We start from the raw sequence: 27,269 nt of genomic DNA, 5'->3' as shown, positions 1-27,269 counted from the left end.
TAATAGAGACTTCAATGTAGTTTTAATCCCCTTGCCCTATTTTCTACTATGGCCTTATGTGGGAGGTAATGCCAAACATAGGGGGTACCCTAATCCACAGTGTACCCTAGTGTATGTCGGTAGCTTCACTGTATTCTAAGTGTGTCTTCAACATAGCTGTGGCCCTGGGCCTGGTTGAGCAGAGCCCTGGGAGAGTCATAGTCAGTTACCACCAGTACTAGTTAGCAGAAAATGGGGGGCCCAGGGCACAAAAAGGACTACGCAACAAGATCCAGGCTCATCTGCTCTCTGTTAGTTAAAATAAAGGGCTCCTTACAAAAACTGCCTACAAACACAGGGGAAGGTTTACTCACATGTTCCCAAAATGCAGGGCAGCAAGCAAAGTTAAGGCACTGTATTGTTTCAAAGGGAGAATGCAGAAATGTACCAGATCAACTAAAATATAGCGCATCTCTGCTGTTTACTAGTGCTGGCACAGTGTGCACTGCATAGAGCAAATGCACGCAACCTATCGCCATGGTGCAGAAGCGCCTCTAATACAGCCAGGATTGTTTTTGTGCAGGAAGGAAAACTTTCTCGCACAAAATAACCGTTAAAGGCATTTTCCTCTTTCTTTGTGAGCTGCAGAATTCAGCACATATAGAAAGAGTCATTTACAAGGAGAAATAAAGATACTTTTCCTTGTTATGCATGGTTCAGGAAGACATAGCATTCTTAAACATTACCAGGTTTACTAACTTTAGTAAATCTGTGAGTGGGCCAAAATCCATGGATAGATGCATCAGAATGCCCATGCTCCACCAATAGAATACCTCCCTAACATAAAGTAACGCAAAGCAGCACTATGTAATGCCTTACGTGACTCATTTTGGAAAACTCCTACTCAAAGCCCCACAAATCTGATTTGCATGTCTTGGTAAATCACCCAAAAACATTTTAAGTTGTGGTGCACCCACAACACAATTTTTTGTATATCTGCCAAATAGTATCTCCCTGCTGACCCTATGGACTATCCTCTGCATGCCATATCCCACACCTATCCTGATGTCTATCCAACACAACTTCTGGTTTAATCATCCAGATGAAAAGAAAAACACATTTACTGTCGGTTGCAGCAACCATCAGATCTGCAGTTGTTTCTAATGACAAAAATACACACAAACATACATGTACACAATAAATACTGTTTATATAAACTAATTAGCACATGTCAGCACTTTGCAACATCATTCTGTATTTCATTTTAAGAAAAGGCCATAAAAATGAGCTTCATACATTTATTCGCATATCAAGAATCTTACATCGAGCCTCCTGTTTGAAAATATAGTACATACCAGCCTAAAACCCAGGCATGCTGTGGACTGAACTGCTTAGTTTGATGCTAATGACACTGCTCTCCATTCAGTATGTAGTTGGCGATAGTGATGGCAGACTCTGATCCTTGTTCAGCAATGTAAATCCTTTTCTAGGTGAACTGTGTCACTTGAGAGGAATATTCAAGAATGTCTTCTTGCCTTCTGAGGCAACTGACAGAGTTGCCAGCACTGTGGCAACCCTAAGTGGTGTATAGTAATATATATGTATTGGACTGCTGAGTCCTGGCCGGCCTGCCCTCAATCGAGCAGGGCCAAAGCAAATGTTTGGGCCTCGTCAGTGGTGGCTCAGTGAGCTACACAACGATGGAATGGGTTGCAGCCTACAATAATTACCAGTGGCTCACATTAAGTGCTCTCTCTACGCAACACTTTGTTGTTGTTCCACATGAGATAAACTCATTTGATGTATGCGAAAGTCTGACTATCGAAAATAGGTGCTGGAAAAGTTCATATCTATCCCCCTCTACCAGATGTCAAAAGGCAGAAAAGAACATATTATTTTCAATGTGGTAAAATGTAGAGTACGGTCCTCATTAAAGTGTACGGGAAATACCGCATTGGTGTTCCCATTAGCGGTATTACCAACACTGCGGACATCAGTAATTCGGGGATCTGGGGATATTGTGCGTTGTACCTTTAGGACATGCATCGTACTTTACCACAAGAATATATGTTTCCCTGTCGGATAATCTCCCATTTTCAGTCGGTTTCCCCCCAAAAACATTCTAAAGATTTGGTTGGTGAAAGTATGCAGGTGGATAAAACAACACTTTGTATTTCTTGCATTGTTTGTAATCCCAGTTGCCTGGTAACTTCAATTACCTCTTGAATACTCAGCCCTCACAATAAAGGCGTTTAATAATTCTAAATTCAGCCTATTTACACTGTAAAGCTGAATTCTTCAATTTCACAGTCAGTACTAATTGCACTCCTTAATAATTCTTAAAATACAGGAGAAGCCTGCGCTGATCCAACATTGAGAAACAATTTTCTTTATAGTTATGTATTTGTGGAATCACAATTCGCTTCATAATTGTACACTTGACACCAGCTACTTTAACAAAACATATCTGGTGCTCCAACAATCGAGTTGGCCTGTGCAACATGTTAGGACGACGAACGTAGCCGCCCTACTCCACAGGAAGAGAGAAGCTGTTTTTATCAAACAATTTGTTGCAGGTTTTATTTTCTCTTCTCGATAAATAGCCACTTCCAAATTGAGACTTCTATTTGACTGAAGAATGGACGCAATAAAAAATATTGTAAGATTTGTCAAAGAGCACATTCACGTTCTTGTAACTCTACTGCAGTTTTTACGAGTCCATTTTCCATTGCGGTTGGCAGTGCGCACTCGACTGCCACATTCTCCTTTTTTGCCGATGAAAAACTGTCCAGTTCTTGAGGATGTGAGGCCATTTTATTCCTTTTAGCAAAGGACTGGTTGATTTCAGCTAACGTCTTGTTCTTTGTTTCGGGCAACACAAAATACAGGTACAAGGCACCAGTCAGGCAAACTGTGGCAAATACCAGGAAGCAGTATGTTTGTAATCCTTTCTGTAATCAAAAAGAGAAGCATTAGTTAATATCATACCGACAAATCAATACTTTATATGTTCAGATCAATATCATTAATAAGCTGTGCATCAATCAAAGTACATTAATGTTATACGACAATTTTATTTGTAACTGGCACTTTCCTATGTGTATTCTATTTGAAGGATTACTTCCCACCTTTTCATTTTGCTCAACTCCCCGATTATAATACATTGTCGGACTTACATGATTTTATTGGTGAACCTTCATGCAATATATTTTGTATATACCATTATTTTATTAATATCATTATGCAATACAGTATTTTGCAAATACAACTATTTTGGAAAGAGTATTAGGGAATGTTCTCATTCTTAATTGGAATAAAATAATTCATGAATATTACTATTTTGTGAATACTATTATGCAATATTTTTATTCTCAATTGCACTACATGTGATGTTTAAGCTGCCTACTAGACCTGCATGTCCCTTTTCACCTTCTGGTGTTTACTGGATTTTAATATGGTGAGTAACTCAGCTTGTCTACCGTAAGCAAGGCGTTTGAAACATATAACGTGCTTTTCCTTGTTTTGCTGAGATGATCTTTAATTCTGTCTAATGAACCTTGAACTATTTAGCAACCACTGAGAGAGCGCATCAATGGAGTCCAGAGCTGTGCACTTGATGTATGTATGTATGTATGTATGTACGTACGTATGTGTGTATAAACATATACATAATAATAAATCGTCTTGTAAAGGGTCATGGCTACACCAACCGTTGTGTCCCCTGCTGGGCTAAGAAACTGCTAGTGCTCTACAGGGAGGGAAAGACTGAGAAACAAATAAGGCTGACCTCAATAACAGCCACGGCCCATGGAGGGAGTTCCGTGAGGCAGAGTAGCGGGGCGGGGGAGGGGCAGGGTGGGGGGTACTAAACACCGGAAGATGGATCATTGAAGGTAAGGAAACAATTTAATAAATAAAACGAATTTCGTAGCACGCGCTTAATCGCATTTTGCAATGCAGGGCGCGCTACGAAATTCCTTTTATTTATTAAATTGTTTACTTACCTCCAATTATCCATATTACGGTGTTTAGTACCCTCCCACACTGCCCCTCCCCCGCCCCGCCTCTCTGCCCCACGGAACTCCCTCCACAGGACGCGGCTGCTCAATAAGCAAGAGAGGCTCACACTAAGCGGTACAAAAGGGGGTGGGGATGGACGGAGTATCTGAACCAATCAAACACTCACACCCAGTCAACAGATCGGGGTTAAATCCATCACCGTTCTTTAGCCCACTCTGCCACCCCAGTACAAACATGGCCATATGCAAATCAGTCTGACCCTGTTCCTCATGGGAACTGTCCAGCCCGAACTGCCAACCCATGCCTTCCCTGGACCGGAAACAAGCTTCCTAAGACCGGTTTCTGGCATTTCAGCCATCTTCAGCCAGGCTTGCTTGAATCCAGTGGCAAAGTGAGCAAGGGACTCACGTCTGAGCATACCTTGCCAACTTATGGCGAACAAAGTGGTACAAAAGGGGGTGGTGATGGACGGAGTATCTGAACCAATCAAACACTCACACCCGGTCAACAGATCTTGGTTAAATCCATCACAGTTTTTTAGCCTACTCTGCCACCCCAGTTCAGACATGGCCATATGTTTTGATGAAGCATACATTTATATGTAATATCACCATATTTGTGTTTAACTGTTTTTTTACTTGTTATTGTTATTGTTATTGTTGTTGTGACTTGAGATGATGAAGTGCAGGAGTGTTTTTTGTAGCACTTCTTCTCTACTTTATCTAAAAGTAACTGATGGCCTCTTATATTAGCAAGAATATGGGGCAATACATTTATAAACTGTAGGCGAGAAAATATAGCCTGCGGGGAAAAAATAGGGTGTGGCCACGCTTAAGGGATGTCTTATGAATTGCGTTTTTATTTGTTACCGCTTGATATATACAGCTACACTTTCCTAAGAAAGCATATTTGTGATTGCTTAATAAAAACTGTTTCAAACCGGGATTGAAATTTCTGCAGCGCAACCACACCTACTATTTTGCTGCAAGGAAGTAGCACGCCTGCGACCGAAGTAAGTAAACATTGCTCCCGAGAAGTAGCTTACTCAGAACCTTATTTAAATGAAGTCCGCAACAGCATGCTTTGTTTTTGCAACCCCCTCCTCCATAATATAATATTTGCTCCAAAGATGTAGCACTCCCCGTCAGAAAAGTAAACACCACAATATAAGTAAATAGTGCTCTGGGAAGTATCCCACCCACGAACTTAATAAAAGGAAAACTGCAACACATGCTGTTATTTTCACCGCTGTGATTTGTAGGCCCCATGCAAATTATATAAATGGCCATTAAAATATATAAAAACCATTTTCTACCTTCACAGTGTCTGTCCACCACAATGTGACCACTGTACAGACTTAGTGTTCCTACCCTCCCCTCTACTACTTTTTTTCCCGTACTCCTTTGAAGTGCGTCACAAAATGGCTGACAACAGTGAACCGTTCCCAGCCAATAAGGAGAAAACTTGTATTGAAAACACTTTAGCCAATAAAATGTACATGGTGTTCTGCAGAGGGGAAGGGAATAGCTGCTGACACTTCTACTTTTAATGCTTCACAGACAATGAACATTAAGCTTAGGAAAGTCCTGCTTGGAACAAGTTAGCCAATCAGATGTCCCTGATACACCACGGAGGGAGAGGGAATGGCTGGTAACACTTCTACTTTCAGTGGTTCGCTGCCAATCAACATTAAGCAAGAAAGACAGCCCAGATGGTTCCAATCACCTTTTAAAGTTCATGCTGAAGCCCGCAGTGGGTGCTAGTAAGTGTAGTAATAGTACAATGCATGCTGGGATCGGAAAGTAGTTATTTCCTTAGTAGGTTCCGAGTTGTCTTTATTTAAAAGCATTATTATGCACTCTGGTGTGCCCCCATCTGTCATGCTGGCTGATTTTCTCGTAAGCGCTGTGCTGTTCGCAGGCTGTCTTTCAAGCGTCCATGAGGAAGAGGCTTGTTGCCTTGAAACGCGTCGGACAAGAACTTGTAACCCTGCCTGAAAATGCTGTCTCTCTGTGTTTAATAAAGCCACACGGCTTAGTAAGTGCTGTCGAGTGCTCCTTCAGAACCCCTGGGGCTTTGGAATGCAACATAATCAACACGGCTGCCCGGCCGTGGAAGGCTGCACCATTTCTGCCAATGTGAAGAAAGGCTGCGCGGGACAGGAACTATGCCGCCACTGCGAACAGCACAGCGCTTACGAGAAAATCAGCCAGCATGACAGATGGGGGCACACCGGAGTGCATAATAATGCTTTTAAATAAAGACAACTCGGAACCTACTAAGGAAATAACTACTTTCCGATCCCAGCATGCATTGTACTATTACTACACTTACCAGCACCCACTGCGGGCTTCAGCATGAACTTTAAAAGGTGATTGGAACCATCTGGGCTGTCTTTCAAGCGTCCATGAGGAAGAGGCTTGTTGCCTTGAAACGCGTCGGACAAGAACTTGTAACCCTGCCTGAAAATGCTGGCTCTCTGTGTTTAATAAAGAGACACGGCTTAGTAAGTGCTGTCGAGTGCTCCTTCAGAACCCCTGGGGCTTTGGAATGCAATATATATATATATATATATATATATATTTCAAACACGTTGGCATCCATTTTGATGTTTAAAAAGGAAAGCACGCAGGTCTCCAATTTCAAAGTGTTTAATTACAGACCCTCTACCCCTCCAACAGACGCGTTTCGCCTCACGGCTTCGTCAGTGTTGGCGTGTGCACAGAAAATCGACCATTTTATTTTGTGTGTTTACAAGGACCCCAGTGAACAGTGAAAGTGGACTACTAATATCAATGCCACTATGGCGCCCATCTTAAAACATGTTCATTCTGGGTCACTATGTTACAGAAATCCATCGAATTTGTGAAAAAGTGCAAGTGCAATCAAAAAAATACAATTTCTAAAAGGACAATTTCATTTAGGGAAGCAGAAAAGAAAAGCATACATTTATAATTTTCTTGGAAGTGTATTGTAATTCACGTCTCCATGTACCTTTGAGACTAATCCTATGGATTTAAGCAATTGTAATGTGCAATGCATAAGAGACATACAGCCTGATTCATCCAGCCGAAATCGGCTCGCAAAGGGCCAGATTCTGAGAATCTGGCCCTTTGCGAGCGCTATTTTTGCATTTGGGATTCATCATCCCAAATGCAAAAATCGGTAATAGCGATTTCGCTATTTTGCGAGGAATTACATTTAAGAAATCTCTATTTGAGATTCCTTAAATGCAATTCATCATCCATTTAAAAATTGCGAATTCGCAATTTCGGCCCGCTATTTACCGCAAGGTCAAACCTCGTGGTAAATAGCGAAAACTTAGAAAAATGCTTTTAAAAGCATTTTTCTAAGTTGCATGTTGCACACACACATGTCCTTTGGACATGTGTGTGCGCAACACCTGTTTCAATTTGCATTTGAGGGGTGCTACAGGGTGTCCTTTGGACACCCCTGGCACCTCGCAAAACGGGAGAATGATGAATCAGGCTGTATATTAGCATCAATATAGACGCAGTTTCTGATGTAAAATACATCAATACGTATTAGTGCATTTCAATAATCTGTTTCCCATATGTTATCTCGCCCTGTATGGGCTTTCTCAACTGTTTTCTCGCCCTGTATGGGCTTTTTCATATTTTTATTGTGTGCAGAAGAGAGATGTTATTTAGTAACTTCTGCAAAAAAAAATTACATATATATATATATATATTCCCTGAAAAAACCATAGGTTATAGACCATATATAGTTAGGAATTAGCATTTAAAAAACCTTTTTTTACTCACACAAAACCATTGAAATTCCATATATAGTTAGTTGCACTAACTATATATCGCGCACCCGCAATCCACTGCTGATGATGTCACATATTACATCATTCATGACATGGTCAGTGACATCACTGATGACATCACTGATGACATCATCTAGTGTCTGTGTGTTTTTGTAAAGTTTAAATACGTTTTACGTATTGAAGAATGACTGGATGGATGGAAGACTGAGTGTGTGTGTGGCTGGCTGGGAGGTGTGTGACGCTGTGCATATCAATGTGTACTTGTATCAGTGATTGTATAAGAGAGTAAGTATGTGTTAGTATATGTGTGAAAAGTATGGTGTTCTGTGTTTAACTATAGATGAGGAAATCGAAGTGTGATTGATTCTTCACAGGACTGACTAGGTGTATGAGTGCATATGATAGTGTTCTAATAATAACTGACTGTATGTATGAGTAATTGTATGGGTGAATGAGTGAATGTGTGTGTAGACGTACGAATCAGTGAGTGCGTATGTAGTAACTGGTATTGGTGTGTCATGATGTCATCAGTGATGTCATTTGAGATGTCATCAGTGATGTCATTTCAGATGTCATTAGTGATGTCATCAGTGATGTCACTGAAGTATGGTGTTCTGTGTTTAACTGTATAGATGAAGAAATGGAAATGTGATTGATTCTTTACAGGACTGACTTGGTGTGTGAGTAACTCCATGGATGAGTGGCAGTGTGTGACTGTCTGCATAGGTGTATGAGTGCATATGATAGTGTTGTAATAATGAGTGACTGTATGTATGAGTGATTGTATGGGTGAATGAGTGAATGTGTGTGTAGACATAGGAATCAGTGAGTGCGTATGTAGTAACTGGTATTGGTGTGTCATGATGTCATCAGTGATGTCATTTGAGATGTCATCAGTGATGTCATCAGTGATGTCATTTGAGATGTCATCAGTGATGTCATCAGTGATGTCACTGACCATGTCATGAATGATGTAATATGTGACATCATCAGCAGTGGATTGCGGGTGCGCGATATATAGTTAGTGCAACTAACTATATATGGAATTTCAATGGTTTTGTGTGAGTAAAAAAAGGTTTTTTAAATGCTAATTCCTAACTATATATGGTCTATAACCTATGGTTTTTTCAGGGAATTTTCAAGGTTTTGTAAATGCTAATTCCTAACTATATATGGTCTATAACCTATGGTTTTTTCAGTGAATTTCATTGGTTTTTTAACAGCTAATATCTGTAGCTGTAAAATGTATTCTTCTTTAAATCCAAAAATATATTTTATATGTTTATTAATAATTTTTTTTTTAAATATTTTTTTTTCTTTGTTCCCGCTTTGCGAATCGGGAAGCTTCCCGTTAGCTGACCTTGATGCCGCGAAATAGACCGCGAGCCGGTAAACGTTTCTTTACCGCAACTGCCGCGTTAGAAAACAACATCGTGACGCCTCCCGTCCGCATGACGTTTCGCGTTGTCGCGTGATACGTCATATGACGTGCTACGTTAGCGAACTGGTACGCTTACCGAGTCGCAAAGCACAGGTTTCTGGAAGCAAACCGGGAGGCCCTGCAAAGCGCTTAACGTAAACACAGCAGGTCATGTGACTTGGTAATAACACTTTTCATTGGTTCATTTCACTTTTGGTTTCCTAATGATGTAAGACTAGGTCATATAATCTAAAATGAACACTTTTCATTGGTTGAGAACTATTGTTTTTCCCAAATGATGAAAATCCCTCCTTCTTTCCTCACTCTGACTTTCATCATTGTGAGAGAAAGACCCTTTGTTACCAGTGAGCAATGGCTTCTTTAGTAGCTTCAGCTGGTGCTTCCCCACCACCTCCACCACATCCAAGGAAGAGTGGACCACCTGCTCAAGTTATAATTCAGCAAGAAGAGGAAGAAGAGGAACAGGACGACGAGCACGAAGAGAGGCACTTTTTGCCTGAGGAGCCCAGGACGTCTCACCGGAAAGAAAACTTCATTTGGCAATTTTTTAAAATTCCCAAAGGTCAGAAAAAAGTAAATGCAAGATACGTAACTTGCCTTATATGTCAAGATAGACTGTCCAGAGGGACCGACAAAAAGTACAGTTTCGGAAACTACACAATGCATCGCCATATGACTAGGTGGCATCCTAACAACTACAGTGCTGCACAGTTTCGGAACGACCTAGATAATCTCCCTATTATGGCCAGAAGATCTGTTGTACCGGAAGTAACGGGACCAGAGGGCAGGGAGATGGTGCCAAATATACAAACGAGAGTTCATGAAGTAAAACAAGTCTGCGTATATTGCAGTGGATTCATTTGCTACGGAGAAAGAAGCATCACTCTGATCAACAGAGCTATTGACTATCATATGCAAGTTTGTACGAAACGCCCCAAATAATAAATACTTTTTTTTTGTTTTGTTGCTCCTGTTGAGCCCTTTACAATGAATCGTTTTCATTGCCCCCTCCAAGAAAAACCCAAAAAAATATAAAACTGTTCAGAAAAATTCAAAAAAAGTAAAAAAATGTTCAGAAAAATAATTAAAAAAATATAAAACAACAAAAACAATAAAAAAAAAGTTCTTTTCAGAACTACCTCCCCGTTATTAAAAAATTGGTACAATATTTGGAACTGTGCCAACCTCTATTTCTCGTAGTTCGCTTCCCAGTTCGCTCGCCGGTACGCGAACCGGAAGTGAACCAAAATTTTTTTTTTAAAAAAAGAACTGTAAGTATAAGGGAAGGAAACAGACACTTATGTTAAAAGAAAGACAGCTATAGGGGAGTAAACTAGAGATACTATTACCCGTAATCCACTGCTGATGATGTCACATATTACATCATTCATGACATGCTCAGTGACATCATCAGCAGAGGATTGCGGGTTTTTTGGCAACGTGCCTTATCCACGGTTTAATAACGCTGCCTTTTGCTTTATATAAGTTTTCAAATTGTATGAAATATATACCAATAGGTCGTTATGAACCTTTAGGTAGTGCTTTTCTTCATGAGGTCTGGTCGCTTCCATACACATACAGATGTTTCAAAGATGATCAAGAAGTTTATCTGAATGGAGAGGAATGCACTGAGACGCCAGATCATTCACTAATGTGTAGGCACATACAGTTACACGGTTCATGCAACAAACACCGACCAAATATGGCTTGCGTGTTGCAAGGCACGCCAGTTCCTGCTATCATCCCCACGTTCAAGTTGTTGGAAAATGGTAGTTATTTGATGCTCAATAATGAAGATTGTTCTGGGTTAATTAAAAGTATTCCTTTTATCGTAACAGTAAGTGAACGGGTTATTTGCTGCAGAAATGTTCTATTTCCTCCCACACATGAACATAGGGAGTTTTCAATCTGGCCACAAATACCAACCTTGGGAGCAGATTTCAACGGCATGGCAAGAATAAGAGCTCTTTTGTCTCAGAGAGAGGTGGCCTTGAGTTCGGCCCGTGAAACTTTCGTGCTTCACATAGCGAACACCCGTACAGAGGTGCAGACCCTTTTCAATACTGATTCGCCTTTCCATTTCAGCAAGATGGTTCGGACTATCTTTAACGCGTCCTCCACAAAGGCCCTGGCGCACTTTTTTAAAGTTGTTACCAGTGGTCTCGTGACTTCATTTGAGAAAATCTTTGGAGTCATCCCTGGTTTCTTTCATTCTATTTTTTCCACTGTGCTTCGTGGATTCCCATTTTTACTTGCATTACCAGCGGACGCTCTTGTGCTTTTTTACATTTTTAAATATGGATGTCCCTCCTGTGCAAGCTCCCGCCCTGCAGCTGCTGACACTGTTCCGCAATCGCATGCTAGAATATTATGGCACAATGCCGTTGGCGATATTAAGCACGGCATATGGATTATCTTTTCGATTCTCCTACTTCACCTGTGTCCAGCCTGTATTTCACTGCCTGACCTGTGATTTCGATTGGGCCATTGATTTGTGTCTCTGCGGACCGGTTTCTCCTGACGTCGACTTTAATCAGCTGATGACTCCTATCATTACTCACGAGTTGGTTTGTCCTGGCGAAAGGATTATGGCTGTGGCATTGATGCATGGACTAATTGGTCCCTGGAATTTACTGGCGGCAACACAGTCTTTCTTGGAACAGAGCTTTCTTGAAAACCCACCGAGCTGTCCTCTGATGGTGATAGAGGATCCGGTGCTGGGAGAGCACGTATGTTCTTTTCCGCTTTTAAATTGGATGGCTGAACTCTTTTCGGATGAAGACGGTGACTTCCTATTGGAGGCTGTTGCAGCTTATTTTGCATACACAGTTATGTCACAGACCTTTTTCATGTTTGATATGCTGAGTACTAGCATTTCATTGACAATTCATTGACTTATTTGTCAAGTATTTATTATTTAGCTTGCCTATTGGCTTAAGACTCGATAAAGTACTTGGCTGTTTTATTTTTCTTTAGCATTAAATTTTCCTAGTTTTTAATGTTTTACCTTGCGGACCGTCCACATATAAAGTTGCAATCTGCTCTCATGAGATGGCACTTCTATTATCTTATTCAGTTTGTTTCCGGATCATGGGGAGGTGTCATCTAGGTCCTGGATATCTTTACACCGTGTTAAGTTAGCATGGGCTCATTACCGGTTTAAACGCCATTTTTCCTTTTTTGCAACTTCTGCACACGACACTTAGTTGTTGCTTTAGCTTTCAACCTAGTAGTTCATCGTGGTTTACATGAGAATAATATGTTATTGCTCTACTATCTGCTTTGCTTGTTAAACTATATCTGTACAGCGAGTGCTGAAGTTTCAAGAACAACACGATACAGAATTGTTATGAGGTCTGATCTCCACGACTTCATACTCATAACATAAGTGCAGCTTCTGCCAATTCTGGGCATGAGGCGGGTTTTATATTGCTTTGCCGAACACACATACACAACAGTTGATGTGGTTCACATGAAGAGAGAGCTGGTGTATGCTGATGTGATTCCTTCAAATCTAAGACACTAAAGTATGGGCACGCCCTAAACCAACACAAACAGACCTTCTTAGCAAATAATATAATATGTGTATTAGGGAGGGTGAGATATAAGCAGCCGCGGGCCGTGGAGGGAGTTACGGTGGGGCAGGGAGGCGGGGAGGGGGAGGGGCAGGGTGGAGCCCTCTCCACCCTGCCCCTCCCCCTCCCCGCCTCCCTGCCCCACCGTAACTCCCTCCACGGCCCGTGGCTGCTTATAAGTGTTGCTAACTCTTATTCATTTACAGCATGTTAACATACTGTCACCATTCGCTTTTTATGTACTAGTAACTATGCTGGTAATTTTGCTACTGATAATATGTGTACTTGTATTATCTAAGATACTACGCCTGAGAAGACGGCATTAGTAAATAAACATTTCAAATACACATGTGTTCTTCTTAACTCCATGTTCTGGTTTCTAAGAAATATATAACGACCGACTGTTCATGAGTTCCACGTATCCTGAGGTACTATAAGTTCATATTCTGGATTGTCTAAACATTCAGAGTTTGTTATATCCAATGTGACACTGTACCTAGCTTGCTAAGGGGTTTTTGATTACTAAGGTGAGTTTTGGGGCACCCTAATTCGCCGAGGTTCCAATCCTCTGTCCACAGTTCTGTGTGAGAACAGAAACCCTGCGACAGGGGCACCCCCGACCCTTGCTGGAGCTTCATCACACTTGCGATACAACTCCAGCAATGCGCCACCTTTACGGCACAGATACATCACGCATCTGTGCTGTTTTTGCCCCATGATGCGCCGCATTGTAAATGCAGCACACCATAGGTGACGGAACAGCGGCACAGAATGACTAACACATCCCTGGTGATGCGCCAGTCATCATAAATCTATCCCTATGCTTCTTATCTTGTTAGAGATGAACCGCCATATGTATCATCAAAGTTTTTTGCATTTCCTAAATAGCGAACTTTAAGGAATAAATAGCGATTCTTTACCATTCCTAGTTTGCGATGAGCTATTTGCTAATTACAAATTACCCATTCATTTCCTTCATTTCCATAGGGCAGTTGGACTCACTTTTAGCTCGAACGGCTGAATGGATTTCCACGAAACTTGGCAAAATTGTAGGGACTGGTAGCCCGATGTGCCTTTGCTATGTCTCAAGATATATGCTCCAGTGGTTTTTACAAAAATTAACTTTGAAAAATATATATTGGGCTACATTGGCCTATATATATGTTGGAGCCCAAATGTAGCCCAATGTAGCCCAATGAAGCCCAATGAAGCCCAATGTAGCCCAATGTAGCCCAAAGATGGCCGCCAGAGACAAAAAAAACAAATGTAGCCCAAATATCAGCCAGATGTAGCCCAACTATAGCCCAGTGACAGAATGACCAATCAGCTTCGCAAACCTCCGTTACGCGAAGCGGAGCGCTGTTACAGATATATATCTTTTTTTAACGTTAATTTCTCAAAATCCACTGGAGCACATATATTGAGACCTAGCAAAGGCACATCGGGCTACCAGTCCCTAATATTTTACCAAGTTTCGTGCAAATCCATTCAGCCGTTCGATTATTATTATTATTATTTTTTTTTGCCCCGCGGGGCCCTTTTAAAACCTCCACATCAAACCTAGGGGGTCAGCGAGGATCTACTATGCCCCCTTATGGTCATTTGCCCCTTCGCTTTGGCCTCCTCTTGTCTCTCGATCCTACCGAGAGACAAGATGGCGGCCGCTACGGACTGTTTGGAATGTTTACAGACGCCGGAGAACCAATCAGCTTCGCTTCACAAAGCTCCGTTGCGCGAAAAGTACGCGTACTGGAGCGCTGCCCGGTCCGCTGTTACAGATATATATCTTTTTTTAAACGTTAATTTCTCAAAATCCACTGTAGCACATATATTGAGACCTACAAAAGGCACATCGGGCTACCAGTCCCTACAATTTTGCCAAGTTTCGTGCCAATCCATTCAGCCGTTCGGGCTAAAAGTGAGGCCAACCGCCCTATGGAAAACTCAATGTTAAAAACACGTTTTGGGACCCCCCTTTTTTCTCGACCCCCCCTGGACGAACCCCCCCCCCAATTTTCAGGGGCTGCTCAGAAACAAAATGTGCCATTTTCCTGAAAATTTCAGCCAATTCCGTCCACAAACGCCAAAGTTATTAGACATAGAATTTTCAAAAATCCCATAGAGAAAAAATCCTAACTATATATACCTACTGGCGACCGCCAGTAGGTAATATATATATATATATGTGTGGAGATAGATATACTCGGGGGATATTTACTTAGATATGAATCAACACAGGAACCAATGTTGCTGCCTTGTGTTGCGTCAAATGGGGATTGAAAAACAGCACCATATCTACCAAGATATTAGGCTATTTTACTCTCACGCAGTGCTGATGCACTGTAGGCTGCTATTGTTACAACACATAAACCTATGCACTGTGCCTCCTTCGAATACAAAAACTATGGTTTCAATTTGTATGTGTCATGTACAATGCAGCATTTATGCGAAATTTGAGAAGTGTGGAAAATTTAACTTTTCTCCTCTATTATGCCTGCCTTAGGAAGGCATGAGGTATGGTGTAAATTCCTGTGTAAAATTGAATGAATGAATGAATTGGGATTTATAAAGTGCAGAGCTAACCCAAACATGGTTTCCAAGCACTAGATTGAAGTCCACCGAGTGCCTCTTCGACCAACCAGATAAAACAGAATTAAAGCAACCAAGTTTTCAGGTATTTCCTGAAAATATCTTCAGAGGGGCTGCAAAGATATTCGAGATAAAGCAAGAGACTGTTCCACAGTTTCATAGCCAGATCGTCTACCATATCTGGACTTCCTTATTCTAGGAACAGTAGGTAACTGAAGATAGGAAGACCAACGAGACATAGAATGGGATGTAGGGATGAATTAAATGCGACAGATACAAAGGTTTTATAATCTGAAATGCTAGTTAGATAAAACATAGTGCCTTGAATTACATTCCTTTGGCAAATAAAACCTGGTGCATACATCTGAGGTGCAATTGTTAGCAGCGAGAAACTTGCATCAAAATTCATGGGTGGCTGCATTGGAACACCCAAGTACCACCCAGGAACCACGCCGGCAACACAAAGTAGCTCTACTCTGCATTATTTTGGACAATTTTTCAAAGCAGATCCTGTAAGTAAATACCACATTTTGTGCATGGTTTGCGTTATGAAAGTAACAGAAATCCAGCACAAAGTGTTAGTAAATCTGGGCCATAGCAGGTGTAACAAAGTGATATGAAACTATCTTAATGTGAGGACTGGTCCTTTGAACAGAAACAAAGTAAATTATTTCAAGAATGCGGTTTTGTATTCCTAATTTTGATAAGAGTTTTTGATCACTCTTATATCAGGTTCCTATACTAGTAGCAAACTACAGCAGCCTATAAGTGTCTGAGCATAAATCCTGTGTGAACTTTGCAGAATTTGTTGTGATGTGCCATTTACATTTTCAAATATGAAAAAGCACTTGAACGAAAAGGCACATGATAATCCAAAAAAAGAAGAACTGTCAAAAGCTAATGAATCTTGCAGATGTAGCAATTCTAGTATTATTATAGAGATGATCCTGTAAGGCAATGTACCACTTCTTGTTTTCAGTATAATCTATACTACTATAATAAAGGAAGAACTTTCAGCCTTTGAGGCGGGTAAACTCGGGAACCACAGGGCCAATCCACACACCCGATACACCGTTGGAATCGCCAGGGTGTGTAGATGGTTATAGGCTATATAAATTTAAAAAAAAAACGTTATTTAAAAAATTTTAAGTAAAAAAAAAAGTAGTCCCTCCGAAGTAGCGCCGGCCGCGACGTGCGTGCTCACGTCAGTAGCGCAACAAGGAGCGACGGACATGGCGGGGGGAGGAGTGGTGACGTGAGGAGCAGCGGACAGGCCCGCGGCGGTGCAAGCAGTGGACAGGCGGGAGGAGCGGTGGCTCAGGTAAGGGGACCCATGTCGGGGCAAGCGGGGGTCGGGGCAGGCGGGGTCGGGGCAGGCGGGGGACAGGCCGGGCGGGGGCCCGGGCTGCTGCACAATGTCGGGGCGGGCAGGGGGCAGGGAAGCCTGTTGCACCCTGACAAGGTCGGGACAGGCTGCTAGTATTAAATATAATTCTGGCCTTTCTACTAAAATTCTTAAATGTGCATCTGCAATCACAGATACATTGATTCTTCAATGAAGATGAGAGTCTGGTAGAAGGAATATTGTGGTCTTTATACAACAAACAAATCCAGATTAATCTACTAAGCAAGGCACAAGGATTTTTCAAACTAGCCACCTGAAACCTAACAGCTCTATATGGCAACTTCCAGTCTGCATACAGCAGTGACAGACATCTGCTCCTAGGACTCCCTGGCAGATGACCACAAAACCAAAATTGACATTTATTTTCTTATTATTTAGTTGTTAGAAATGGAGGTTTATGGTTGGCTGTCAAAGCAGGAGCCACAATCCTAGTTTGGGTAAGTCAGATACGCAATTTAATTTAACCTGTGCTCACCCTCTGGTAGCTTGGCACAGACTAGTCAGGCTTAATTTGAGGCAATGGGTAACCTATTTGAGCAACACTTAAATTACAGTAACATAGCAAAAACACCACGAAAAGACTCCAACCAGTTTAGAAACATACAGAAAATGCATCGGAGGAACACAAAAACAAACAAAAAAACATTCGATTAATAGAAGTCGAGATATGAATTTTAAAGCTTACATCCGAAAACAGTGCTTGGAAGTCAATAGAGATAAAAGGGTACTTGAGACCACGCTAGACGGGAACATCCAAACTTCAGGCTGACTGCCATGAACAGTAGGCTGGCTCTAGGGAGCACACAGGGCCCACTGGAAAAGTACCTTGCACATAGCAAGCGTCGGGATCGAAGGCTCGATGCCTTGGTTTCCATTTACGTAGAGTCGGGCCGCTGCATTAAAGTCGAGCCTCGCAGTAGGTGTTTCAAGATTTACACTGCATCAAAATCGAGTCTTGCAGTCAGTGTTGAAGAATCAGCGCTGCATCGATGTTGAGCCTCCCAGCGGCGTATTTGGATCGTCATCATCAAACCTCAAGGTCGGGACCCACGTCAACATTGAATTGGCACTCCGTCATCATCAGAGGGCACTGCATCAGTTCTGATCAGCATAAAGAGATCACTGCATCAAAGTTTGCAGAAAACAGCTGAGAACCTACTTCTGAAGCCCTGGACTGGTGGAGCACCTCAGGCAAAGGTAGAACACAGAGATGGCAGAGTCTAGCAGCACCAGCAGAGTTGCAAGAAGCCTTTTCCGATCCTGAGGCTGCAGAGAACAGGTGGCAAGCCAACAAGCCCTTGATGAAACTTTGGTTCAAAGATGTATAGAGCAGGTCAATCCATCCCACTTCCAGGTAAGAAGCAGCAGGCCAACACAGCAGAGCAAGTAGTAAAGTGGCAGCCTGTCCTACAAGTCAGCACTGCAATCAGAAGGCAGCAGGCCAACACAGAAATGTAGTTAACAATGTGGTAGTCCCTCCTACAGCACAGTAGCTCTTCCTCCAGGCAGACTATCCTTGGTTCCAGCAAATTTCTGATTTGGTGGTGTCAGGGGTCTACTATGTATACCCGACTGTGCCTTTGAAGTGGGGGAGATTTCAAAGAGGCCTTTGAAGATCACAAGGTCCCTGCCTTTCCTGCTCTGTCTCCAGACTCGCAACAGGTGAGTATGCAGCTCTTTGTGTGAGGACAGGCACAGCCCTATTCAGGTGCAGGTGTCAGTTTCTCACTCCCAATCTACCTCAGCAAGGCCCATCAGCCTGGGGATGGGCCATCAGGATGCATATGTCACACTTCTTCTCCCTTTCTGGAGGGGATGCACAAAGCCGAGCTGTCACCCAACCATGATGTGCATTTAGAGACAGGCAGAGGCACAGAATAGTTAAAGTAAGAAAATGCCAACTTTCTAAAATTGGGATTTTCAGACTTACAATTTAAAATACGACTTCTCCATAAGTTGAGATTTTAAAATGTAAGTCCAGAGACACCAAACTCCAAATATTAATATTTTCCTATTTTGAAATTACACTTAAAAGATGTTTTAAGGTATGGGTACTCGCAAATATTTGCTCAGGGGTCGCAAAGTACGATTTGTAACATGCCTGAGGGCAGCACTGATGCCAGCAGTGCGACAGTCAAGGTGATGAAAGGTGGACCTAGGGGGACGCAAGCATATGCCTGATGTGGACAGCACACAGAGCCTTCATATGACATCTGTCTGCCATCAACCCTCTTCACAGGCACCAATAATTAAAGTCAAACCATTAACTTCTAATGTGAAATGTGAAAGAGGAAGTGATACTCAACTGGTGGCTGAACTCCCATTTGTAAAACCAGAAAACCTGGTATCAGTCCTGGCTTCCCCACTTGAAGTAATTGTGTGATTCTAGGTGATTGGTTAATTTCACTTTGCCTCCCATTTCTTCATTACCACATATGGGAGCCCCTTAAAATATATGAGTTCATGATGTGCACTGTACAAACTTGTGTTTTATTTAATTAACTATAATGTTGTCCCAATTATGTAACAGCCAAGGCGACAAACAAGGTGCACCCTTATAAATGACTTGCCTCTTGGTTCCCAAATGGCATTGTTTTCAGAATGGCGTGGCATTTATGTTTCCAAGATAATGTTTGAAAACTATTACTGCTAATAAATACCTCTTATCAGTGATACAAACTGATCTACTAAGGCAAAACGTCATGCATGTTAAAAAATAAACTCTGCAAACTTAAAAAATCAGTATCATGTTATGTGTTTAGTGCAAGATGTCTTTAAAATTAAGGGTGTTCATAAAGATAAGTTTTCTAGGACTCCTTCTTCTTTACCATTGCTTTAATTAACATGTAAATAAAGTTTGCCCATTTGTTTTTCAGCTTTTAGAATGTTGCTGCTCTGTCAAGTGAGCAGCAGCCCAGTGCTGTTTTACACCAGGGTGCTGCAAGTAAAGGTCAGGAGGGCCGCATGCGGCCCCCGGGCCATATTTTGAGTAACCCTCTTTAAAGACAATCTCAATGTTAACCTATGAGAGAGATAGGCCTTGCAATAATGAAAAACTAATTTAGCAGTTTTTCACTACTAGGACAGGTAACACTGAAAGGGACTGTTCTACCATTTAAATACACAGCACCCTGCTCATAGCGCTGCTTAGGACCTACCTTAGGGGTGACTTATAAGTAATAAAAGGGAAGGTTTGAGCTGGCAAGTAGGTTAACTTGCCATGTCAAAATGACACTCTAAACTGCACACAGAGGCTCTGCAGTGGCAGGCCTAAACCATGTAAAAAAATAATTTTATAACGTTTTTTATTGAAGAAAATATCGTAGTCATACACAGCCTCACTCCTACAACCCTGGGGCCGGTGGCTTGATGGTAGGAGACACTCTACATAGCTTTAAGGCCAACAACCCAAGGGGCAGGCAGCTTAACAAATCCGAAACCTCTCCATTAGTGCCTTACGAATCAAATCTGCGGTGTGCTGAAACCAAGGACCATTAAAAATCTGCATTGTTAGCTACAGTCAGGAGATTTTTCAACATGTTTTAAAACCTAGTGATTATCTCAGATGGACGTAACCAATAGATACAGACTCCCTCAAGCTAATTGCTACCCAGGTAATCCAAACTCCCATCCAGACCTACAGTGCTTTCTGTGGTGCTGGGCTCCCCTATCATCACGCATTGTAGTGTGTGCCCCTGCATCTGAACCACAGACTGCTAACCACCAGGCTGTGATACACCATTCCCCTCAGGTCCTGCCTCTATCCCATTGTCAGGCTCCGCCGCCCTATTAAGAAGATATGTCATATATAACCCCCAGAAAGTTCTTAGGTCTGCTCTGGGGTGGGGGGGGGGAGGGGGTAGGGGGGGACTAGTTTACTGGAATTTTCCGATTGGGTGCAGCAATAAAGCATTTCATGCGACCATTGTGTTACAGTGGGGATGGGCCCCTCATCCAACACATTGCCACCCTGCTCTTTGCCATGAGTAATCCCATATCTACCAGTCTCTGCACCGCCTTGGGTAGCTTTTTAGAATATACTAAAAGCGCGATTGCAGGTTTGGGAATGAGCTCCAATTCCACTATGTTAACCAGTTCTCTGAAGACTGCTTCCCAGTAAGTAAATACTCGCGGGCACTGCCACGCTAGGTGCATAAAATCCGCTGCTTGGGCATGGCATCTGTCGCAGGCCACGTCCTCCCTCAACCCGTACCTATGGAGTCTCTCCGGGGTATAATACACTCTCTTGATGTATTTAAACTGTATTAATCTATCCCTGCCGTGTAATGAGATGCGTCTTGTGTTAGTGCAGCAGTAGTTCCACATTGAGTCATCTATGGTTAGTTGTAAGTCTCGTTGCCAGGCCAGCCTGGCCTTGGTATATTGATGCGCTCTGTGGGACATAGCTAACCTATATATTAGAGACCATCTTACGTGGAGACTTTATTTTAATAATATAGGTCAGTTCCGGTACCTCCGGGGGTTCGTTCAGGTCTTCCCCCAGCAAGTCGCACAGAGCCCTACGCACTCTATGGAACTGAAAGTGCTGTAACAAGGTGTCCTCGCCTGCCAGGCCTACTGGATGTTTAAAGGGTTACTGAGTCGGTGTCAGTGCTGCAGGCACACTAGTATCATTTTACTTACAAGCCCTGGGTACATATAGTGCACTCTACTAGAGACTTATCAGTTAAGTGGCAATTGTGGATATGTCAAGGTTACCAGAGCATATGCACTTTAACACTGGTTTACAAAGGTAAAATGCCCAGAATCCAAAAGCCAACAAAAATGAATTCAGCAAAAAGGGGAGAATGAAGGCAAGACGTTTGGGGGTGACCCTGCAGAAAGGGCAATTTCCAACATTAGTTATTACCAATCCTGCCGATTTAGTGAGGGCTACCTCTAAGTTCACATTAGACCAGGTTTCTGATTATCAAGTACAAGAACAAAAAGTAGATAATGTGGTAGCTTACATTATGTGATTATACACATCATATAATGTTTGCTACCTCATTATTGCATATTTACCCAAACTAAGTTCTAGACTACACATTTTCAAGACAAGTGGTCTTGAAATAATAGCCTTTCAATGAATTCTTAATAGAGAAATGAAAAAATATTGACCTGATGGAGGGTTGGGTAAGACCCAGGGTGCACTCCCTAAAATGGTTGTGTTAGTATTTCATAGGATTTTTATACCCTTTGAATGCTGGAATAACGGGAAGCCTCCTATTGCTAGTTTCTTGATAAGGTTAGCAGTGCTTAATTTGTAAAAACATAAGTGCCAGTGATCTTCTCGGGAGGCAACTACAGCCAGCACCACCCATTGCATCTGCCAACACTGCCAATGACAGTACCAACGCAACTAACCACGCTCTCCTATCAGTGTGACAATTAAGACTATTTCAGACCACTCAAAGCTGTACTAATGGTGTGAGCTGCAAGTATTGTTCACTTTTCTTTACTCTATACTGATGTATTACACACTGTAGTTGCATTCATCTCAGAATTTGACAGGCTGTGTCTGAATTGTCATTAGAGCAGGGGCTGACAATTATGTGCCAATGCAGAGCACTGGAAAGCACCCCGTCAAATTAAGGACTGTCAAGGTAATCAAGAATGACATATCAAATGGGTGATGCAGGCTAGCTTACAATTACTTTCCGCTTCAATGTGAAGCCAGTTATTTATGATTTGGATTGGCAAGACATGCTCAAACTTTGTTGTGAAAGTGGTTATGAAGATTAAGGATCTCTAGTAGTGCATTTCCATTGTCTAATGTTTTTAGTAAATTAACCTAAATTACTTGCTCAAATCGTTCTGTGGGATGAAGAGTTTAATACGTTTAGTGAGCCTGAACTATGTCTGTTTTCCCTTAGCCAAAGAGCTGATGTTTTATTCTTGGTTAAAATACTTGTTGAGCAATACACCTAGTTATTTGACACTTTCCACAATTGAAGATGGCTGTTCAGGATGTTTGGGACATGCTTAGAACAAGAGGGTGTTTTTCAGGGAACATTTTAAAGGAACTCTATTATAGGAAATCTGTTTTAACTGAATTTAAGTTTAGGTAATGCATCAGTAACCAGGACTGTATGCCATCTGGGACTATTAAAATCATCTGGGGCTGTTAGAATGTCGACATCTGTGAGGGGACATTTTCAAATAGTGATGTGTGTCGTCATTTTAGAAGTGGCAAGTAATGTCACTGTATTTGAAGGAGAGGGTAAGAGGTTCTTTACTCACATTGTAAAGAGTAGGAGAACAATGCACACACCGTCTCAAAGAGAAGAGGATCGGAAAAAGAGTTCCCAAGTTTTAAGTCCTGCCACCTGTTCTTGAGGTTTGTGGGGAACAATTTGAGGACTGCTCACCTTAGCCCCATTCTCTACTTTCAGATTTAAGAATATGCGGCAGTGATTTGCTGTTTATTTTGCTGCCAACAGTTCCAGGTGTACCTGAAGCAGGAATTCCCTTTGCCTAGAAGGTGAAAATGGAAAAAGTACATCCAACAATTCCAGACGAATGACCCTTACTTTTGCGAATAAGGCACACAAGGCCTTGTTTGTCCACAATGGCCTTTGACCTATGAAGCCGCATCCACGATCTCGCTAATGCATTTCTTTTTTTATGTTGTTAATCATGGCTTTAGAGCCCAGTTGTTCACGATTCACGAGTCATCCGAATAATACACAGCTTCAATTAAAAAAACGACAGACACTAATGGGTGAAATGTCCTTCCTAATGATTGGAAGAACATGAGTACTTGCACTGTATTTGAAGAAAATTTGAAAACAAAATGTTGTTTTGTAATAGAATGGCTCTTTAAATCTTGTCACAGAACATACCTTTTATGTAGTTGACATCAAAGCTTTCCTGTTCTGTGAACAAAGTAATTAACGGAAAAACATTTCAGGAGAAAATCCACTTTCCACCGTATCAGTGCTTACTCGCTAATGTCACAAGTTACCACATTAAGCTCATAATCAAAGAGCAGTAAACCCCCACTCTGTATTTCTGACTTTTACTAAAACTGGAAGTTAGAGTAATAGTGGAAGCATTTTGAAAAATACGTTCCAACCATACTGTGGGTATCATTGGGCACTCATAGGGAAAGTCACCACGATTTACTGTTTTGTCTGCAGTAACACTTTCATTAAATTCATAAGGAGAAAAGTGCCTTTGAGTGCAGCTTTGCTTCCCTTCGCCTACAAGCTCATCAAGATATCAAAATGGAAAGAAACATGTGTGCCAAGATGAATTATAGAAGTCCCAAACAGATATATTAACATCTTCTGGGTCATCCAGAATTTTCATACTTCTCCAGCTCAGCTGGAGCCCAAGCTGTTTGTCACCCTGCCGGCCAAGTTAATCGCATTGCACCTCAGAAAGGATCAAAGCCCCCTCTCTCAACAAACGGAGTAATTAACAGTGCTTCCCTCAGCTCATGGGGAGGAAGGGGTATGGAAGAAAATCTGCATTTGTTAATTAACTGACAGAATGTTCCAATGGCTCAGACAGCTGCAGCCAACACAGGAGGGGGCTCCTCTTTCAACTTTTGATGTAAAAGACCCTGAAAGTGATGTCAGCTAGCTCCCAGAGGAGATGAGACCAGTGGCTTCTGGAAGGTGCCATCTTGAACTGTCCCAGCATACTGTGCAGGGGGGTTGGGACCGGGTTGGAGAGTTAATGTAGCACCCTGGGATTGGCCAGGGGTGCCTGGCTTCTAGAGCGCCCCCTTAAAACATCTTGTACAAGGAAGGGTGCTTTTTGCAGTTGGACTCTGGACACTGGGACTGCGAGAGCGGCAGTAGCCATGGACAACTAGAAGGCCAAACCCCCTGATGCCCTAAAAGACTAAGGACTTTGCCAACAGTTGACCCCAGGACCAGTGGGTCTCTCCAAGGGCTAATAAGGTTGGACCCCTTTCACCTCATGAGGACAAGTTGAGGGAAAGATCTGAACTTCTTAGTCCAAGCAAGAGGCAAGGATCACCAGAGATGAAAGACCAGGAGAAAAGCTGGAAAAGGGAACCAGTGGAAACAACTCCCTGCTAGTGCACCACCTTGTATGCCAGGGCATCTGCTGGCACTGGTTGCTGGAGCTTGCCATCAGGAGCACAATGAGCTCAGGATCGTCCAAATCGGATCAGCGGGGCCTGAGTTATGGCTTTTGTTATTGTTGAAGACTTTACCCCAAGCAAGGATCGAAGCTTGAGGTGCTTTGCCCCAGCAGTGAAAAACTACCCCGAGAGTCGGTCAGGGCCCCATGGTCGGTTCAAGGAGTGTTTTCTGTTTTCTATCGGGTGTTGTAATAAGGAGAGGAGAGGCCCAGGACCCCACCTCCGGGCCTCTTAACAATGGAGAACCAAAGGGAAGCCCCGCCATGCTCCCCCCCCAGATGTGGTGGACCATTCTCCCACTCCCAGTGCCTGAGAGAGTGGGGTGGTCACAACAAAGGAGACACCCTGCTCGCATGGAGCGGGCAAGGGTGACGGACACTGCAGGCAGAGATGGATGATGTCTCCATGATGAGCCGTGAGGCCACGCAGGAAGGGGCTCCCGCACGTCCTCAATAGAACAAAAAAAATGGAACAGCATCACTACCCAGCATAGCGGTAGAGCCACTCATCAATATTTGCTCTCCATGGAGGGAGCACCCCATAATGCCCCTTGGTGCTAATGTACATATTGTGGTGTATTTCAAATGAATTAATAGAGAAATTAATGAAGGTTAAGAGTCCAGTTTATTTGCCTCATCCACCAACAGCTTCAGGTCATAACTGACCTGGAATTCCACGTACATTCCTATTCTAAGAACATATGAACATTCCTATTCTAAGCAAGTGAGGTCAGCACCTCATGGGAGAGATGTAAAATGAGATAGGACAACATGACACATCTCCCTTCTTTACAATAAGTAATGACATAAATAATAATCCTAAAAGAGGGATAAAGGAAGTTAGTTAATCAGAAGAAAGATTGAGCATCGTTTACACATAATCTTTCATGTACATTGGAGCACTGCGTAATCTTTGACTCCTCACACGAGTGTTGAGAGAAGAGTCGACACTTGGGTGAGAAGAATTGCTTATACCAAAGAGATTAGATTTGGTACCAGAGTCAGACTGAGTAATATTTTTTGATTTAACAACTACTACTCGACTTTTATTCCAAATCCTCCCATCTTGTGTTTTGATAGCATTTCCAAAAACTTTAATGACGGGTCTGACATTAGTATATTTTGACCAAGGTCTTCTCCCTACAGGTGCTTTTATTCTTATAAGGTCACCTACTTTTACTTCATGAAATTTAACACACTTAACTTTGTCAAAATATGCTTTCCTGCATGTTTGTTTTTCCAATTCTCTCTCCCTCCAAGCACCAACATGATTGTCCACAAACCCCTTCTTCAAATTCATCCAACCTGGACACCACATCGTGTTTGGAACTCTACCTCTGAATAGCTCAAAAGGAGATTTTCCAGTGGTTGAGTGAGGAGAGCAACGATAAGCATCTATTCTTTCCCTTAGTGTATCTTTCCAATTTAAACCACTAGCTCTTGCGAGTTGTATGCATTCTTTTAATGTACGGTTTACCCTCTCAACAGCACCATTGGTTTCAGGGTGGTATAAAGATGTTCTCTTGTGTACTATTCCACAATTTTTTAGATAATCCTCAAAGAAATTAGAACAGAATTGTGGACCGTTATCTGATAATATGCTATTCGGGAAACTCTCTCTCACGAATATATCAGATAAAAATTTGATGACAGAACTTGACGTAATCTCACTAACTGCGCAAACCTCAATCCACCGTGAATACAAATCAATTAAAACTATCAGATAGGGTGTGTCGGAAACTCCAGGAAGAGGCCCTAAGATGTCAATGGCTATTTCATCCCAAGGATGATTAGGTAACTCTCTACACACCATAGGCATTTGCCTGACTTTTAGAATCTTGTCACTTGCACAGCATTCAACGCATTCTCTAACCATGCGTTCTATTTCTAAGTCCATTCCTGGCCACCAAAACTGGGTACGAACCATCTCTTTGGTTTTTACTATTCCCAAATGTCCAGAGTGTGCATGTAACAATAACCTTTTCCTTAAAGAGAAAGGAGGTATAAGCCTCAACCCACGAGTCAGCATGTCATCAGAAATTGATAGCTCCTGAGAAACTAGGGACCATGGTTTGTCCAGACGTTTGTTATCTTTTAATAGCGACATTACCTTAACTAACTCCTCATCTTTTAATAATTCCTCTTTCCACTCTTCTTTACTTACTACACCCTCTGTAACCTCACAAACGTTAAGATAATCATCTTCATCAACATAGTCATTTTCACACCCTATATCATCACTTTTCACCAATCTAGAAAAACAATCAGCTGCCTTGTTTGATACACCAGGTAAATATTGTACCTCAAAGTCAAATTCTTGTAAGGATATGATCCACCTTCTAATCTGAG

The 27,269-nt window shown here is 42.1% G+C and overlaps 1 protein-coding gene across 3 annotated transcripts in view; it reads right to left on the bottom strand.

The window, feature by feature from the left end:
• Window positions 1-1,170: 1,170 nt before the first annotated feature.
• SLC2A9 (solute carrier family 2 member 9) overlaps window positions 1,171-27,269 on the bottom strand; it is a 2,336,117-nt gene continuing 2,310,018 nt past the window's right edge. For all 3 annotated transcript variants that reach the window (XM_078678475.1, XM_078678476.1, XM_078678477.1), the window contains one exon: window positions 1,171-2,930. In XM_078678475.1, the coding sequence (XP_078534601.1) occupies window positions 2,649-2,930 (282 nt within the window). In that variant the 3' untranslated portion in view covers window positions 1,171-2,648. The remainder of the gene's footprint in view (window positions 2,931-27,269) is intronic.

This window comes from Lissotriton helveticus, chromosome 2_2, assembly GCF_964261635.1.
Source record: "Lissotriton helveticus chromosome 2_2, aLisHel1.1, whole genome shotgun sequence".
NCBI classification, from domain to species: domain Eukaryota; kingdom Metazoa; phylum Chordata; class Amphibia; order Caudata; family Salamandridae; genus Lissotriton; species Lissotriton helveticus.
This window is presented reverse-complemented; position numbering and strand designations above follow the sequence as displayed.